At 38.3% G+C, this 18816-nt stretch overlaps 2 protein-coding genes across 5 annotated transcripts in view; one reads left to right on the top strand and one right to left on the bottom strand.

Moving 5' to 3' along the window:
• LOC106874221 (unconventional myosin-XIX) overlaps positions 1–18816 on the bottom strand; it is a 60025-nt gene that overhangs the window by 38028 nt on the left and 3181 nt on the right. For 3 of the 4 annotated variants that reach the window (XM_089346013.1, XM_089346014.1, XM_089346015.1), the window contains exons 2-11: positions 16734–16784; positions 14449–14547; positions 12347–12446; positions 9033–9178; positions 7342–7455; positions 6521–6582; positions 5943–6013; positions 5373–5442; positions 2271–2373; positions 1413–1509 (exon numbers count right to left, since the gene is read on the bottom strand). In XM_089346013.1, coding sequence (XP_089202139.1) covers positions 1413–1509; positions 2271–2373; positions 5373–5442; positions 5943–6013; positions 6521–6582; positions 7342–7455; positions 9033–9178; positions 12347–12446; positions 14449–14547; positions 16734–16778 — 907 coding nt within the window. In that variant the 5' untranslated portion in view covers positions 16779–16784. The remainder of the gene's footprint in view (positions 1–1412; positions 1510–2270; positions 2374–5372; positions 5443–5942; positions 6014–6520; positions 6583–7341; positions 7456–9032; positions 9179–12346; positions 12447–14448; positions 14548–16733; positions 16785–18816) is intronic. The other variant, XM_089346016.1, reaches the window with a different exon arrangement.
• LOC106874220 (ketosamine-3-kinase) overlaps positions 9940–18816 on the top strand; it is a 33957-nt gene continuing 25080 nt past the window's right edge. The window contains exon 1 of the mRNA XM_089346025.1: positions 9940–10075. The gene's annotated coding sequence lies outside the window, so the exon portion shown is untranslated. The remainder of the gene's footprint in view (positions 10076–18816) is intronic.

Genomic DNA, 18816 nt, shown 5'->3' with positions numbered 1-18816 from the left:
ACCACCGTAAAAGGGTATTTTAGTTGACAAAATCAAGCCCAGGACTTATTCTTTGTAAACCTAGTACTTAAGTACTTATGCTATCAGTCTTTCTTGCTGAACCACTAAGTTATGAGGACATAAACACACCAACATTGGTTGTCAAGCGAGGATGGAAGGGACAAACATAGACACAAAGACACACACACACATACATACAAATATATATATATATATATATACACACACAGACACGCGCGCGCACATACAATGGGCTCTTTCAGTTTCCGTCAACCAAATCCAATGTTTTGGTAGACAATTGCCAGCTGAATGGACTGGAGCAACGTGAAATGAAGTGTCTTGCTCAAGAAACACAAAGCGTCGCCCAGTCCAGGAATCGAAACCACAATCTTACGATCATGATGCTGACATCCTAACCACTAAGCCACGCACCTCCACACACACACACACACACACACACACACATATATATATATATATAATTATTACAAATTAAAAGGGTAAAGGATTATCAATTTATTAATTTATTAATAAATCAACAATTAATAATTTTTACCAAGCCCTTCGGTATGTAAGCACCATTATCGGTGGAGAACTTATTTAAAAGTTCATATATATTTATAAACATAATTTAGGGATCAGCAAATATGGTGAAGCAAATATTTGCTGATCCCTAAATTATGTATATAAAGTCTGTCATACCGGCCATGACGAAGGGAAATAGCCCTGAAACTCGAGTCGCCTTTATATATATATATTTATATTTATATATTTATATATTTGATCCTTTATATTGAACACTCAATATTTCATCTACATTCAATACTTTCTTTCATGGTGCCATCCATTTTTATTTTATTTTATTTTATATTGTATATTGTATATCATATTATATATTGTATATTCCATATTCTATACCCCACATTGGTTCTGCAGGAATATAAATAAAACATAAAAAACAGACAGTGTTGGAACTCTTTTAAGCAAAATAATATATTCCTCTACACACAATCATACAAAAAAACCCACCTTTTTTGTATTTATTTTTACTCGCATATATATATATATATATATATATATATATATATATATATATATATATATATATATATGTATATATATATATATATATATATATATATATATATATATATATATATATATATATATGTATTTGTATATGTACACACGATAGGTTTCTCTTTAGTTTCAACTAACAAAATCAACTCACAAAGACTGATCAGCACAGGGTTATACAGTAGAAGGCGCTTGCGCAAGGTGTCACACAGTGGGATTGAACCGAAGACCATATGGTTGAGAAGCGAGCTTCTTAACCACACAGCCAAGCCATGATGGTCAATTAGTTCAAAAACAGACAATGTAAGGAATATGTAAAGAAGAGCAAATCTGACCTGATTGTCCTGGTAGGATTCTGAATGAAATGCTTTGGTCAAAACCGTCAAAGAACTGACCAATGGCCTTGATTCCTCTAAGTCCAGGCTGCATCATCTGTGAAGCAGAAACAAATCACTCATTGATGGTGTCAACTTTAATTCTGCTTCGTTACCTATTTACCCGCTACCCTTAATTTGTTTTAGTCATTGGACTGTGGCCTTGCTGGAGCAGTGTGTTGAAGGGTTTTAGCCAAACAAATGAACTGCAGTATTTATCTTATTCATTTTATTGGTCTCATTTTGCTAAACTGCTAAGTTATGGGAATTCTTTTACTAGTTTCAGTCATTTGATTGCGGCCATGCTGGATGACTTTCCTAACACCAACCACTTAACAGAGTGTACTAGGAGCTTTTTATGTGACCCCCAGCACTGCTTAAGTTGCCAAGTACCTACAAGATAAAACCTCACAACTGAGGAGACTTATCAACCCTAAGACCACATGGGTTCAAAGCAAACTACTTAATCAGGTGACGAAATAATATTTGTAATGTTTTTTACATTAGCAGAAAGCCAGAAGTTTGGCGGCAATTTGAGTGGGACATCGACCCTGGGAAAGAAGTCGAACTCAGCAGGATCTGAACTCTGAAAGTAAAAAGCCAGAACAGATGCTGGAAGGCGCTTTTACCTGATGCTCCAGCAATTCTGCCAAGCTGCAACTGTTGCTGCTATTGCACCACCACTGTCACTGCCACTGCCACTGCCACCACTACCATCGTAAAGACTACTACCACAACCACTGCTACTGCCACCACCACGGCCACCAACACCATGACCACCATAACCACCACCATCAACAACAACAACAACATACAAACCTGATAAAAAATATGGAAGTTACATTCTGCAGGTCCCTGATGTACGACTCTGGTCTTCTCCAGTAAATATGTGCTGATGGCTGCTCCCTTCATGTTCCCAGACCTACAGAAGAGAAAATGGGACCAGCTTAAGGGCTTTCCTATAAGGTGTTATCCACCCCTGATTGGAACTCTCCCGTATGACATGTACGCATGCTCAGTGACTTGCTTTAACAGTTGCAATCAGCTGAATGCACATTGCCAGTGACCTTTGACATAGTTACCCACACTCTGTGGTCAGGATTCTTTTTTGGGTTTGATGTCGGTATCGAAGGGATTACCAGACACCGGACAATACAGTGAGAGCAGCTTTCACTCACATCGTGGTATTCGATGCTGTGTACGTGTCTGTCGTGGTAAAATATGCCACTCCTTAACTGTTGCTTTGCTTTCATCCGTAGCACGAGGTAATTATGTCATTATCTGTGGAATTCGGCAACTTACAAAGATCTTTAGATCAGGCAATACTTCACCGAGAGGAGATATAAGCTTCTGCTTATTCCTGTCTGAAGTATCGTCCGATACTTCAGACTTATCGTCCGATGAATTTACTTTGTTGACATTCTTCATCGACAGAATTTTTATTCCTTTCAACCTTTCAGTCAAGTCCACCTTTCGTCCAGTGACATACTGTCCATATAATCTTAAATATTTCTTTAACTCAGGCACAGTAAGTACTTCGATAGCTGAATCATCAAGCTGCTTTATATCCATGATAAGACGTAAAACAATAACAATGGCGTGGGTTAGCCTCCGGAAGTTTAATTATCTACATGGAGCGCCGCCTAGCCAAGGGAGATAACCTATTTATAGGAAAGCCCTATAGATGGGAAATATTCCTACCATCACTGCCAACTGCCATCTTGTCATTGTTATTACAATAAATGCAGCCCATTTCAGTGCAGAGATCAATCCTTCATTTTCTATCCCTGCCTTTCTTCTTGTCATGCTCTCTCACTCTTTCTCTCTCAGCAACTCTTTTCCTCAAGCTCTCTCTCTCTCTCTCTCTTTCACTCTCTGCTTCTCTTTTTCTCATTCTCTCTATCTCTTTCTATTGGCGAAGTCAAATATCATTTCCATATTTCCATTGATGAAACCATGCTAAATCAAAATGTCGATCTGTTTCTTCGATTCCATTTAAATTATACACACACACAACACATATCTATATATACATAAATACATACATACATACATATATACACATATATATATATATACATACACATACACACACACATCTCCTAATATAATAATGAGCATAATATATATATATATGTATATATATTTGCCAGTGCCGCCTGACTGGCCTTCGAAGGATTTTCGAGCGAGATCCTTGCCAGTGCCCCTGGACTGGCTCTTGTGCGGGTGGCACATAAAATACACCATTTTGAGCGTGGCCGTTGCCAGTACCGCCTGACTGGCCTTCGTGTGGGTGACACATAAAAGCACCCAGTACACTCTCGGAGTGGTTGGCGTTAGGAAGGGCATCCAGCTGTAGAAACTCTGCCAAATCAGATTGGAGCCTGGTGTTGCCATCCGGTTTCACCAGTCCTCAGTCAATTCGACCAACCCATGCTAGCATGGAAAGCGGACGTTAAACGATGATGATGATGATGATGATGATATATATATATATATATATATATATATATATATATATATATATATATATATGCATACATACATATAATATAGATATATTCATACATATATATATACTTTCGAGCGAGATCGTTGCCAGTGCCCCTGGACTGGCTCTTGTGCGGGTGGCACATAAAATACACCATTTTGAGGGTGGCCGTTGCCAGTACCGCCTGACTGGCCTTCGTGCAGGTGACACGTAAAAGCACCCACTACACTCTCGGAGTGGTTGGCGTTAGGAAGGGCATCCAGCTGTAGAAACTCTGCCAAATCAGATTGGAGCCTGGTGTTGCCATCCGGTTTCACCAGTCCTCAGTCAATTCGTCCAACCCATGCTAGCATGGGAAGCGGACGTTAAACGATGATGATGATATATATATATATATATAAATATATATTTGTCCAAAATCACACTGGTCACAGAAGAGGAGAGTAATTCACTGAAGGAGAAGTAGTGAGGGTAATAGCCCTGACTGAGAGGGAGTGATAGAAAGTAATAGCAATGAGAGAAAGGAAGGGGTGATAGATGAATAAGGAAGGAAGAAGTGGGGGAAAAAAATCAGCATTTCAAGTCCACTGCCCTCACCACTGGGCCATTGTGCCTCCACGATATATCTCTACTCTGATACTAACGAACATCATCTGCCTCTCTCTCTTCTTCAATACAACTGTCTCCTCTGTCCATCTATCTCTATCTACTTTTCTTTAACCTCACCACTAGAACATCACACTCTGCTAAATATTGTATCCTAAACATCTCTTTCCCTTCAGCTAACTTTTTAACCATATAATAAGTATTCCTCCTGCACTGCACTACATGTTAACACTTCTCTCTCCCTCTTTTTCTCTCACTCTTCGCCTCACCCATCAGCTGACCACATGACACACTTGGCCTAAGTGTATCAATATTAACCATCTTTCTCTATTTCTTCCTCTATTCTTTCTTCACTCCTCCCCTCACTCACTCCACCTCTAACTAACTAAAGTATAACAGGCAAACATGGCACTCCGTCGCTTACAACGACGAGGGTTCCAGTTGATCCGATCAACGGAACAGCCTGCTCGTGAAATTAACGTGCAAGTGGCTGAGCACTCCACAGACACGTGTACCCTTAACGAAGTTCTCGGGGGATATTCAGCGTGACAAAGCTGGCCCTTTGAAATACGGGTACAACAGAAACAGGAAGTAAGAGTGAGAGAAAGTTGTGGTGGAAGAGTACACCAGGGTTCACCACCATCCCCTGCCGGAGCCTCGTGGAGCTTTAGGTGTTTTCGCTCAATAAACACTCACAACACCCGGTCTGGGAATCGAAACTGTGATCCTATGACCACGAGTCCGCTGCCCTAACCACTGGGCCATTGCGCCTCCACAACAGGCAAACAAACAAGCAGATTATAATAATGATATTTAAGACATACCTGTTAAAGTTTAACTGGATGTATTTACCAAATCTTGAACTGTTCTCATTCCGAGTTGTTGTGGCATTACCTGAAGTGAAAAGAGAGGTTCACAGTCAAGGGAGATAAATGATGGAATTCAAGAAACAGCAGAGTGAGGGAAGAGAATAAAAAAAACCTGGAGTGGTTAAAGAGATTGTACAGTGTTTGTTGTGTAGCAGGGAAGGTGGAGGATTTGTGTGACTGAATGGTGTGTTATTTCTTTACTACCCACAAGGGGCTACACACAGAGGGGACAAACAAGGACAGACAAACGGATTAAGTCGATTATATCGACCCCAGTGCGTAACTGGTACTTATTTAATCGACCCCGAAAGGATGAAAGGCAAAGTCGACCTCGGCGGAATTTGAACTCAGAACGTAGCGGCAGATGAAATACCGTTAAGCATTTCACCCGGCGTGCTAACGTTTCTGCCAGCTCGCCGCCTGTGTGACTGAATGGTGTGTGTCAGTGGAGTTGTGTTGTGCCATTGGGCAGTGGATGTGTGTTGTGCCATTGGGCAGTGAAATTAAAAAGGCTTGTCAACTCACCAAAAGCTTCTAAGATTGGGTTAGACTTTAAAATCTTAGTTTCAATCTTTCTGCCAGTCATAGAGGATTCTCTGCAAGAAACCAAAAGCACTCTTCAAAACTTGCACTAAGAATAAGGACTTGGTAAAATTACTACCAGCTTTTATAGCAAGTTGATGCAGGTAGTTTATCCCATCCCCTCCAACTTTTAGTTTAAGCAAATGAAAATAACCACATTATGACCCAATACACACACACACACACACACACACACACACATTATGACCCAATACACACACACACACATTATGACCCTATACACACACGCACATATATATATTTATATATATATGACAAGCTTCTTTCAGTTTTTGCATACCAAATCCACTAACAAGGCTTTGGTCAGCCCGATACTATAGTAGAAGACATTTGCTCAAGGTGCCATGCAACGGGACTGAACCCGGAACCATGGGGTTGGGAAGCAAGCTTCTTACCACACAGCCACACCTCTGTTTTTTTTCAAAAAGTTTGGTTCATTTTGAACAAACGTTAGAAATATAACAAAAAAAAGGGGCTAAAGAGGCTTACAAAATACTTACAGTGAGGGGTTCTGGCTTGAAACAACAGTCAGGTACTTGAGCAGGTGTTTGGCTGATACTGTCTGTTGGTAAAAGAGGAACACAAAGTTAAACATGTCATCACCGCATTCATCATCATCGCCAGGCTCCAATCCAATTTGGCAGAGTTTCTACAGCTGGATGCCCTTCCTAACGCCAACCACTCAGAGAGTGTATATATAAATATATCATCATCATCATCATCGTTTAACGTCCGCTTTCCATGCTAGCATGGGTTGGACGATTTGACTGAGGACTGGTGAAACCGGATGGCAACACCAGGTTCCAATCTAATTTGGCAGAGTTTCTACAGCTGGATGCCCTTCCTAACGCCAACCACTCAGAGAGTGTAGTGGGTGCTTTTACGTGTCACCCGCACGAAAACGAAAACGGCCACGCTCGAAATGGTGTCTTTTATGTGCCACCCGCACAAGAGCCATTGCAAAATAAAATATCTAGTAAGATACAAACAGATGCATATGTTTGTGTATCTGTGCTTGTCAACCCCCCACCATCGCTTGACAACCGATGTTGGTGTGTTTACATCCCAAATAACTTAGCGGTTCGGCAAAAGAAACCGATAGAATAAGTACTATGCTTACAAAAGAATAATTCCTGGGGTTGATTTGTTTGACTAAAAGGCAGTGCTCCAGCATGGCCGCAGTCAAATAACTTAAACAAATAAAAGAATAAAAGAATATATATATATATACTAAATGGTGGTGCCCCAGCATGGCCACAGCTCATGAGCTGAAAGTAGATAAAATGAAAATGAAAAAAATGAAATATATATCATAATATACCTTTCCTGCGCCACTTTCTCCGCTGACGACAATGGTCTGCTGATCCATACCAAACTGCCCACACATCCGGTCATAGGCAACTTTGGCACACCCAAATATGTGGGGCTCCACAAACTGAAACAACACAAAGATGATGTTATATATTAATATAAGGATGAGGATAGCTGCGTGAAAAAGTGCCACACCCTAACAGTTGAGGGAACCCGTGGAAGAGGTAGGCCCAGGAAGACCTGGGCTGAGGTGGTGAGGCAAGACCTTCGTACATTGGGCCTCACCAAGGCGATGACTACTGACCGAGACCTTTGGAAATGTGCTGTGCGTGAGAAGAGCCGGCAAGCCAAGTAAGATCGTTGCCAGTGCCCCTGGACTCGTTCTTGTGCGGGTGGCACATGAGATGCACCATTTTGAGCGTGGCCGTTGCCAGTACCGCCTGACTGGCTCCCGTAGGATTTTCGAGCGAGATCGTTGCCAGTGCCCCTGGACTGGCTTGTGCGGGTGGCACATAAAAGACACCATTTCGAGCGTGGCTGTTTTCGTGCGGGTGACACGTAAAAGCACCCACTACACTCTCTGAGTGGTTGGCGTTAGGAAGGGCATCCAGCTGTAGAAACTCTGCCAAATTAGATTGGAGCCTGGTGTTGCCATCCGGTTTCACCAGTCCTCAGTCAAATCGTCCAACCCATGCTAGCATGGAAAGCGGACGTTAAACGATGATGATGATGATGATATATATATATATATATACAACCTTCAACAAAGTAACTGTCATGTATACAACTTGAACTGATGCGCATATCAGTACATAAACATACGTTCACATGTACATACATATGCACACACACACATACAAACACGTCTACACACTTACCCTATTACTCACGTACATCCATAAGTACATACATACTCACATACATACATATATACATACATGTGTATAGGCATGCACACATGCATACGCATGTACACAGATGCATACGCGCACACATGTACACGCACATAAATACATACATACACACGTACGCATATATCATGAACTAACTGTTACTTTCTCAGATGAAGCACAGAATTTCGTCAGTGAACAGATCGCGGTCTCAAAGCGATGAAAATATTTTGACAAATTAAATTTAAATGTTGAAGTGAATCTAACGGATTTTGTGTGTTATTTTAAATGGCTTATAAACACCTTCCACGCTGCAATTGTATATATATATATATATTGTCCAACCCATGCCAGCATGGAAAGCAGATGTTAAACGATGATGATGATGATATACATATATATATATATATTGTATATATATATATATATATGTATATATATATATATATATATATATATATATATATATATATATATATATAAAACATTAGAAATATCATATTTCTAAATCTCTCAGAGAGATTTAAGCAGTAGTGATGCGATAAAGTTGTTGTATATTGTTAACTTAATGTGACAATCCCAATAAGGGTATATACTACTGCTGTTTAGCCCTAGGAAGCTGGACCGCTTCCTGTCGGCCTTGACACAATTACTGTGCCCTTATGTTTTCGAGGGAGGGGAGGGAGGGGGAGAGGGAGAGGAGGGGAGGGGAGGGGGGAGGGGAGGGAGGGAGAGAGAGAGAGAGAGGTTGCCTGCCTCAGTAACAAAGAAGTTTAAAATTACAATAAAGACACTGAGATAAAATACACACCGATCCCTTGGCTGCTGCATAAGTGTGAATAAGTTGTTCGGAATAGAGATGATGAAGTTCCTTAAAAGGATTAACAGCCACCAGTATGTTGCCCCCAGAGGTGTAGACAGCATCTTGCTGGAAGCGCAAATCCAGGCAATTCAACACTGTGAAAGAAGAGACACAAAAAATCTTGTAAAGAAAAGTCAGTAAGTAGGTGTGTTACTGCATTATTTAGTGGTTAAACCAGTGTTTCTCAACCTTTTTATATTTGTGTAACCCTTAAAATAAATTACAAATCTCAAGGAACCCCTGCACAAAAAAAAATTATATACTATATCTTTCTCCTATATTTTTTCATCGTAGTTCATATGGTAAATATCATATATATATATATATATATATATACATATATATATATATAATTATTACAAATTAAAAGGGTAAAGGATTATCAATTTATTAATTAATAAATCAATTAACAATTAACAATCTTTACCAAGCCCATCGGTATGAAAGCACCATTATTGGTGGAGAACTTATTTAAAAGCTCATAAATATTTATAAATATAATTAAGGGATCAGCAAATATTTGCTTCACCATATACCGAAGTTCAGAAATAGCAAAATATTTGCTGATCCCTTAATTATATTTATAAATATATATGAGCTTTTAAATAAGTTCTCCACCAATAATGGTGCTTTCATACCGATGGGCTTGGTAAAAATTGTTAATTGTTAATTGATTTATTAATTAATAAATTGATAATCCTTTACCCTTTTAATTTGTAATAATTATTCACTCCCTGGTAGTATACGCAGATTCTCTGCGATATCACTTGTCGCGCCCATGGTAATTTCTTGAGGGAAGGACAGTTAGACTGGCTGACCGAGGTGGATTCGGTTATGCTTTCGGACCTGTGTCGGTGTGGAATGTTACTAGTCCATGCTTACATGGTTTGCTAGCATAGTCAAATTTACTACTGGAATACAGTACTGATGAAGGAAATTGATTATTATCAATCATGATCTAGAAAGGCGTCTACTGTTAAACATCGGAATTGGTTAGTTATCATTGTTTTTTCTTCTTGTTTTTGCCTTTGTGAGTTACAAGTGATGCTATCTGTGGGATTCTCAGCTTTTTTAGCTGCTATTTCTGAACTTCGGTATATGGTGAAGCAAATATTTGCTGATCCCTTAATTATATATATATATATATATATATATATATATATATATATATATATATATATACACACACATACATACATATATACATACATACATACATTCAACCTATCTACTATGCCTACATATCACCAATCCTCCTTAAAGATGCCCTGATTTTAGCTAAAAACCAAACCAACATAACCTGCTAGGTTATGGGGGGCATAAACACACCAACACCGGTTGTCAAGCAATGGTGGGTGGGACAAAGAAAGACACACAAACATAAACACACACACACATATATATGTATATATATATATATATATATATATATATATATATATATATATATATATATATATATATATATATATATATATATATATATACATATATATATATATATATATATACATATATATATTTATATACGACGGGATTTTTTTTCAGTTTCCGTCCACCAAATCCACTCACAAGGGTTTGGTCAGCCCGAGGCTATAGAAGAAGACACTTGCCCAAGGTGCCACACAGTGGAACTGAACCATATATATATATATATATATATGGTTCAGTCCCACCATATATGGATCACACAGGTTGTAATCCTTTGAAACATATGTAGGAATAAAGTATGCAATTATAACATGCGTTTTCTCCATTCCTTAAATTCTTAAATATACTCAAATACCCAAAATTTCAAGGAGTTCCTGCCTTAAAAACAGGAACTAAACCACAGTTATTTTGTGTTCTTTGCTACAATGTTTTCTATTAACCCATTTATTCTATCAGAAGAATTTTTATTCATTAAGATAGAAGAAATACACATAATTATATATATATATATATATATATATATATATATATATATATATATATATATATATATACACACACATATATATATATATATATATATATATATATATATATATATATATATATATATACACACATATATATATATATATATATATATATATATATATATATATATGTGGTTGTTATATGTTTTGATAACGTAATAGGTTAGATAGGATGATGTCTATAATACAATAACCAATAATATATTGTGCATGTATAGTGATATTACGATCATGAAATTAGCGTTAGCTTATCTCACTCTTTCTCGCGGATCCCTAGGGTACCAGAGAATCCCAGCTGAGAAACACTGAGTTAGGGTGTTGAACTCATAATCACAAAGTTTTGGCTTCAATTCCCGGACCGGGCAACGCATTCTATTCTTAAGCAAGACACTTCATTTCACATTGCTCCTGCCCACTCAGCAATGTGAGGGACCAGCATCCCATCCAGCGGGGGAGGGGGGGGGATACACATTCCATAGAAACCAGGAACACCAGCCCTATGAGGCTTTATGACCCAGAAAGGATCTTTGTGCCCCTTTTTTTACGGATGCAAGCATGGCTGTGTGGTAAGAGGTTTGCTTCCCAACCACATGGTTCCAGGTTCAGTCCCACGGCATACATATGCAAGCATATTATACTCATTGGTTACAGGTAATAACAAAGATAAACCTTAGTTTATCAGGAATCTAATTTAAATTAAGCAGAAAATGGAGAAATATTGATCAAAAACAACTGATGTAAGTTGATCAATATTTCTCCATTTTCTGCTTATTTTATATATGTATATATATATATATATATATATATATATATATATATATATATATATTTTTATATAAGGGTATTACTATATAATAACGCCTCACGCCATGAGGGACTCTAAGGTCAGACTAACATAAAAAAGCACGTTTTTACCGAATGCGAGGAAATGCAACTCTCAAAGCCAGCCCCTTAAAAGTCCGTTTTTAAGGGGTTGGGTTTGAGAGTTGCATTTCCTCGCATTCGGTAAAAATGTGCTTTTTTATGTTAGTCTGACCTTAGAGTCCCTCATGGCGTGAGGCGTTATTATATAGTAATGCCCTTATATAAATATAAATATATATTTCGGGAATAAATGATGGATTTTTTTCCCTTATGAGGTTTTTTCACGCTAGCTACTTGATAAATTCTTGTAAAAGAATTCGTCCTATTATTGAATCTATATATATATACTTATATATATATATATATATATACATATATATATATATATATATATATATATATATATATATATACTATTACAGACAAATTCATATTTACCAGTGGCTGAATTAATGACGCTCAATTTGATGAGGTTCTCACACGATTGTGGTATTTCATGCATATTGGCGAGGAGGTCTTTCATGCTGGCCACCACTTCCTGGAGAGAGAGAGAGAGAGAGAGAGGGAGCGGAGAGAAGCAGAAAGACAGAGAGAAGCAGAGAGAGAGAGAGAAACAGAGAAGAGAGGGAGAGATAGAAGCAGAGGGAGAGAGAGAGAGAGAGACAGAGAGAAACAATAATTAGTGTGGTTAATTGCATACAGTTTAATTATACTAAAACGGCATCAATATTCACACCATTTTTAAACAGTGAAATATTGCGAAGACTTATTGGGGCTAGCGAAATCGAAATCGGGATGGCACCTGTGCCCAGCGTCGCCTTTCTGGCACTTGTGCCCGTGACATGTGTAAGGACTTTTGAGCGAGATCGTTGCCAGTGCCCCTGGACTGGCTCTTGTGCGGGTGGCACATAAAATACACCATTTCGAGCGTGGCCGTTGCCAGTACTGCCTGACTGGCCTTCGTGCCGGTGGCACGTAAAAAGCACCCACTACACACTCAGAGTGGTTGGTGTTAGGAAGGGCATCCAGCTGTAGAAACTCTGCCAAATTAGATTGGAGCCTGGTGTAGCCATCTGGTTTCACCAGTCCTCAGTCAAATCGTCCAACCCATGCTAGCATGGAAAGCAGACGTTAAACGACGATGATGATGATGATGACCATCATCATCATTTCGAACATGTTGCCTGGACTAATTCTGTTCTTTCTCTCCAAGTGTTCTTTTTTTCCATGACATTTTTTGAGGTCTTTTACTTGAAACTTGACATCACAAAAGAGTTGGTCAACATACATCATTCTGAGTTCTCAAACATGGGAATTTTCATTGCTTGGGATCCGCAGAAGGATCTCCGTGAATTCCAACCAACCAACTAACCAACCAAGTTAGCAAGCAAACAAATGAATGAACAAACATACATACATGCATTATACTCCTATAGGCCATCACAGAGGACAGGACAATTGTGTGGTATGATACAGGGTCCTGTTGTGAAACGTAGGGGGTTCCAGCAGCCACCCTCTTGACCCATGGCAGCACAACCTCCTTCAGGCACTTGATGTAGGCCTCTGTATTGAGTCTGAGTTTGTGTGGGAATTGTCTGTGTGGGAACTGTCTGTGTGGGAATTGTCTGTGTGGGAACTGTCTGTGTGGGAACTGTCTGTGTGGGAACTGTCTGTGTGGGAACTGTCTGTGTGGGAACTGTTTGTGTGGGAACTGTCTGTGTGGGGACTGTCTGTGTGGGAACTGTCTGTGTGGGAAATGTCTGTGTGGGAACTGTCTGTGTGGGAACTGTCTGTGTGGGAACTGTCTGTGTGGGAATTGTCTGTGTGGGAACTGTCTGTGTGGGAATTGTCTGTGTGGGAATTGTCTGTGTGGGAACTGTCTGTGTGGGAACTGTCTGTGTGGGAACTGTCTGTGTGGGAACTGTCTGTGTGGGAATTGTCTGTGTGGGAACTGTCTGTGTGGGAACTGTCTGTGTGGGAACTGTCTGTGTGGGAACTGTCTATGTGGGAATTGTCTGTGTGGGAATTGTCTGTCGGCGAATAGTACACACGTACATGCATAATACTCCTGTAGGCCATCACAGAGGAGTTCAAGACCGGCTGTCTATTGGAACTCCTATATGCTGGTAATCTAGTTCTTATACCTGAGTCTAGAATAATAGAAGCAATTCCAGATATCGAAGCAAACCTAGAATTGAGAGGTCCCCCGAGGTTAACTTAGCAAAGACCAAAGAGTTAGCAAATAGCAAAGAAGATAGGACCCTGCTAATATTTGGGAAAATAGCATTGGCCAATATACAGAAAAGGAAAAGGTGAGAACTCAATATGCAGTACTCAAAAGAAATACCAACCGAGCCTGGTGTTGCCATCCGGTTTCACCAGTCCTCAGTCAAATCGTCCAACCCATGCTAGCATGGAAAGCGGACGTTAAACGATGATGATGATCATCATCATCATCTTAAAAGAAGGTCACATTCAATAATGCAGTCCTAGATACACTGTGGCTCAAATATTTTTTTAAATGATTTATGACAACTTACCTTTTGTCCAACCTGGATAACAAAATCGTCGTCTGAAACCTGTGTTACAACACCAGGGACCCACACTTGGTCTGGATCTGCTACAAATACTGTTGAACCCTGTAAAAGACACATATAAATGAAAATATAGGTATATATATATATATATACGTATATACGACGGGCTTCTTTCAGTTTCCGTCTACCAAATCCACTCACAAGGCTTTGGTCGGCCCGAGGCTATAGTAGAAGACACTTGCCCAAGGTGCCACGCGGTTTAAACGATAAATTACCTGCCTCTGGATACATTCTAACAAAGACGGTACCCACACAAGTAATCTCCAGGAGTGCCTTCGGATTTAACTATCCCCTGGTTGCTTAGATACCTCAGACTACCCCTGGAACATTGAAGCAATCCTATCATATATATATATAACATGATAACATATATATATATATATATACGACAGGCTTCTTTCAGTTTCCGTCTACCAAATCCACTCACAAGGCTTTGGTCGGCCCGAGGCTATAGTAGAAGACACTTGCCCAAGGTGCCACGCAGTGGGACTGAACCCAGAACCATGTGGTTGGTAAGCAAGCTACTTACCACACAGCCACTCACGCGCCTATTAATCATAATAATTTTTAATAATTATGTTTACAGTACTAATTAATAGTATTTATCATAATAAAGTGCTAATCGATTAAATGAAATTTCTTATTTATTTACTAGTAGGTGGTTAAGCCCTTTCGACAACAGGTGGCTATAGTCATGAAGTGCTTTTATGCACTAATAGTATGAGAGTTTTCTCCCTTGGCATAAATATTACAAATATTTGCGTGTTTACCGCTGTTGTTCTATTTTGTATGTGTGTGTGTGTGTATGTATATATATCGTTCGTTCATCGTTTAACGTTCGCTTTCCATGCTAGCATGGGTTGGACGATTTGACTGAGGACTGGTGAAACCGGATGGCTACACCAGGCTCCAATCTAATTTGGCAGAGTTTCTACAGCTGGATGCCCTTCCTAACGCCAACCACTCAGAGAGTGTAGTGGGTGCTTTTACGTGTCACCCGCACGAAGGCCAGTCAGGCGGCACTGGCAACGGCCACGCTCGAAATGGTGTCTTTTATGTGCCACCCGCACAAAAGCCAGTCCAGGGGCATTGGCAACGATCTCGCTCGCCTGGCAACGATATATATATATATATAAAATACAAAAATGGGACAAGAACGTAAAACATCCAGACAGTTAGGTGATACAAAAAAGGGACAACAAAACATCCAGATGGACAATACAAAGAAAACAAGGACGGGCCTGTTTATAGGGTATCTTAATGGCGTATGATCAGATCCTAAGACTTGTTGGCCTATGGCCTTTTTAAAGAAAATATACTTTATAAAGGCCATAGGCCAACATGTCTTAGGATCTGATAATATGCCATAAAGATACTCTTTATGGTGAGAAACCCAGGGTAACCCTATAAACAGGCCTTCACCAGTAATTAATATATATATATATATCAATATATTATAAATTAACTACCAACAAAAATAACTGGTAAGCTAACTTAAAAAATCATCACCTAAATAGCAGAAAAAAACGACAGTGAAGATATACAGACTCTTCAAGAATCGATCCTTTTGGTTATATTAATAATAATAAAGGAGTTACGACGCAAAAACGTATAAATTCAAAAGAACATATTTATCTTCTTCAATATATATTTCAGTATAAAGAATTCATTAAGATGCTTAAATCAAAATTTCTTTACACATCATTCAGGAACAGATTAAGCATCTTAATGAATTCATTATACTGAAATATATATTGAAGAAGATAAATATGTTCTTTTGAATTTATACGTTTTTGCGTTGTAATTCCTTTATTATTATTTATATATATATATCATCATCATCGTCGTCGTTTAACGTCCGCTTTCCATGTTGGCATGGGTTGGACGATTTGACTGAGGACTGGCAAGCCAGAAGGCTGCACCAGGCTCCAATCTGATCTGGCAGAGTTTCTACAGCTGGATGCCCTTCCTAACGCCAACCACTCAGAGAGTGTAGTGGGTGCTATTACGTGCCACCCGCACGAAGGCCAGTCAGGCGGTACTGGCAACGGCCATGCACAAAATGGTGTATTTTATGTGCCACCCGCACAAGAGCCAGTCCAGGGGCACTGGCAAACGATCTCGCTCAAAAGTCCTTATATATACACATATATACATAGAGACACCATGTGCTTCCTCAATATTTTCATCCACTTAGATAAATAAAACAGAAATTAAACCAAACTTACCACAGCATAAGAAGGCAATGTTGCTATCCTTTCTTTTTCGTCCATTCTGGTCTGAAACATAACAATTTCTAATTCTATTATTTTGTTACCATTTATGTATGAAACACTAGAACTAGCAAATAAAATCAAAGAACAACAGTAGAGTCTATTATACACAAAATATTTATAATATTCATAACAAGACTGATTTATAAATTATGGGTAGGTAGAGAGGGAGGAGGGAAGTGGGTAGGTAGATTGGTGGGTAGGGAGGTAGGTGGGTAGGTAGATAGATGGGTAGGGTGTTAGATAGATTGATTGGTCGATTGATTGTCTCTTCAATACTGTCTATGTGGATTCTTACGTCTTCTCAAGAATCAAATGTTTCAGAAAAATATACCAAATCCACTCACAAGGATTTGGTCGGCCCGAGGCTATAGTAGAAAACACTTGCCCAAGGTGCCATGCAGTGGGACTGAACCCGGAACCATGTGGTTGGTAAGCAAGCTACTTACCACACAGCCACTCCTGCGCCTATATATATGTATATATATATATATATATATATATATATATATATATATATATATATATATATATATATATATATATATATATATATATATATATATATATATATATATATATATATATATATATATATATATATATATATATATATATATATATATATATATATATATATATATATATATATATATATATATATATATATATATATATATATATATATATATATATATATATATATATATATATATATATATATATATATATATATATATATATATATATATATATATATATATATATATATATATATATATATACGACAGGCTTCTTTCAGTTTCCATCTACCAAATCCACTCACAAGGCTTTGGTCGGCCTGAGGCTATAGTAGAAGACACTTGCCCAAGGTGCCATGCAGTGGGACTGAACCCGGAACCATGTGGTCCGTAAGCAAGCTACTTACCTCACAGCCACTCCTATGCCTACACATGTTAAAAATAACAGCCAAATCTCTTACAATTTCTTTATAATCCCTCCCCACAACAGACTTTCTTTTTATTTTCTAGAAATCTTTTTGCTTGTTTCAGTCATTGGACTGCAGCCATACTGGGGCACCACCTTGAAGAATTTTTAGTCACAGAAAAATCAGCATTTGAAAATTTATATTCAAAGTCTTTTGTTTTCTTCTCTCAGCACTTACAGGTTAATGAGAATGAGCAGACCTTTTGAAATTTCTTCGGCCGTTGAAGGTCTCACAGAATTATGGCACCAAAGGATAGTCATTCAAACATGCTTCTTATTGTTTTTTATGTTTCTACATATTTCTTGAAGTAAATGCTTTCCCTTTTTGTTAGAATTCAGACAGTATGTACATTGAGTAGTAAAGAGAATTGTGTTCTGTTATTCTATTCTATTTATTTATTTTTCGACTGAATATATATTTTGTTTACTTAAGAAATTGGAATTTTAGAAAATTTTAAAGATTTGGCTGTTATTTCTAGCATGTGGAGAGACCTTCCTAGGCTTAACTTTATGTGCTGGTTGAAAATCACCTAAAAAAAAGATTCTGGATTCGATACATTCAATTAAAAATTCTTCAAGGCGATGCCCCAGTATGGTCGCAGTCCAGTGATTGAAACAAGTAAAAAGATTTTTAGAAAATAAAAAAAAAAACGAAGAATAACCAAAAAATATAACCGAGGGGGTTATTAAAAATATTTTAAAGATTTGGCTGTTATTTCTAGCATGTGGAGAGACCTTCTAGACTTAACTTCATGCACTGGTTGAAAATCATTAAAAAAAAAAATTCTGAGGTCGATACATTCGACTAAAAACTCCTCAAGGTGGTGCCCCAGCATGGCCGGCCACAGTCAAATAACTGCAACAAGTAAAAAAAAGTAAAAAACATTCTGGGATCGATACATCGGAAAATTCACAAGATCCGAGTTTTTCCCTTATAACTTATAGCAAAATGGAGTTTTTTTTTCAATGAAATTTTATAGAAATACCTTTCAGACGACATACATTACGATTATAAGGAAATTTGTGGAGAAAATCTTTTTCGAGGGGGTGG

The sequence above is a fragment of the Octopus bimaculoides genome, chromosome 30 (genome assembly GCF_046866305.1).
Source record: "Octopus bimaculoides isolate indiv1 chromosome 30, ASM4686630v1, whole genome shotgun sequence".
Lineage (NCBI taxonomy): Eukaryota > Metazoa > Mollusca > Cephalopoda > Octopoda > Octopodidae > Octopus > Octopus bimaculoides.
Note: the sequence above shows the minus strand (reverse complement) of the source record. Positions and strands in the feature narration are given on the sequence as shown.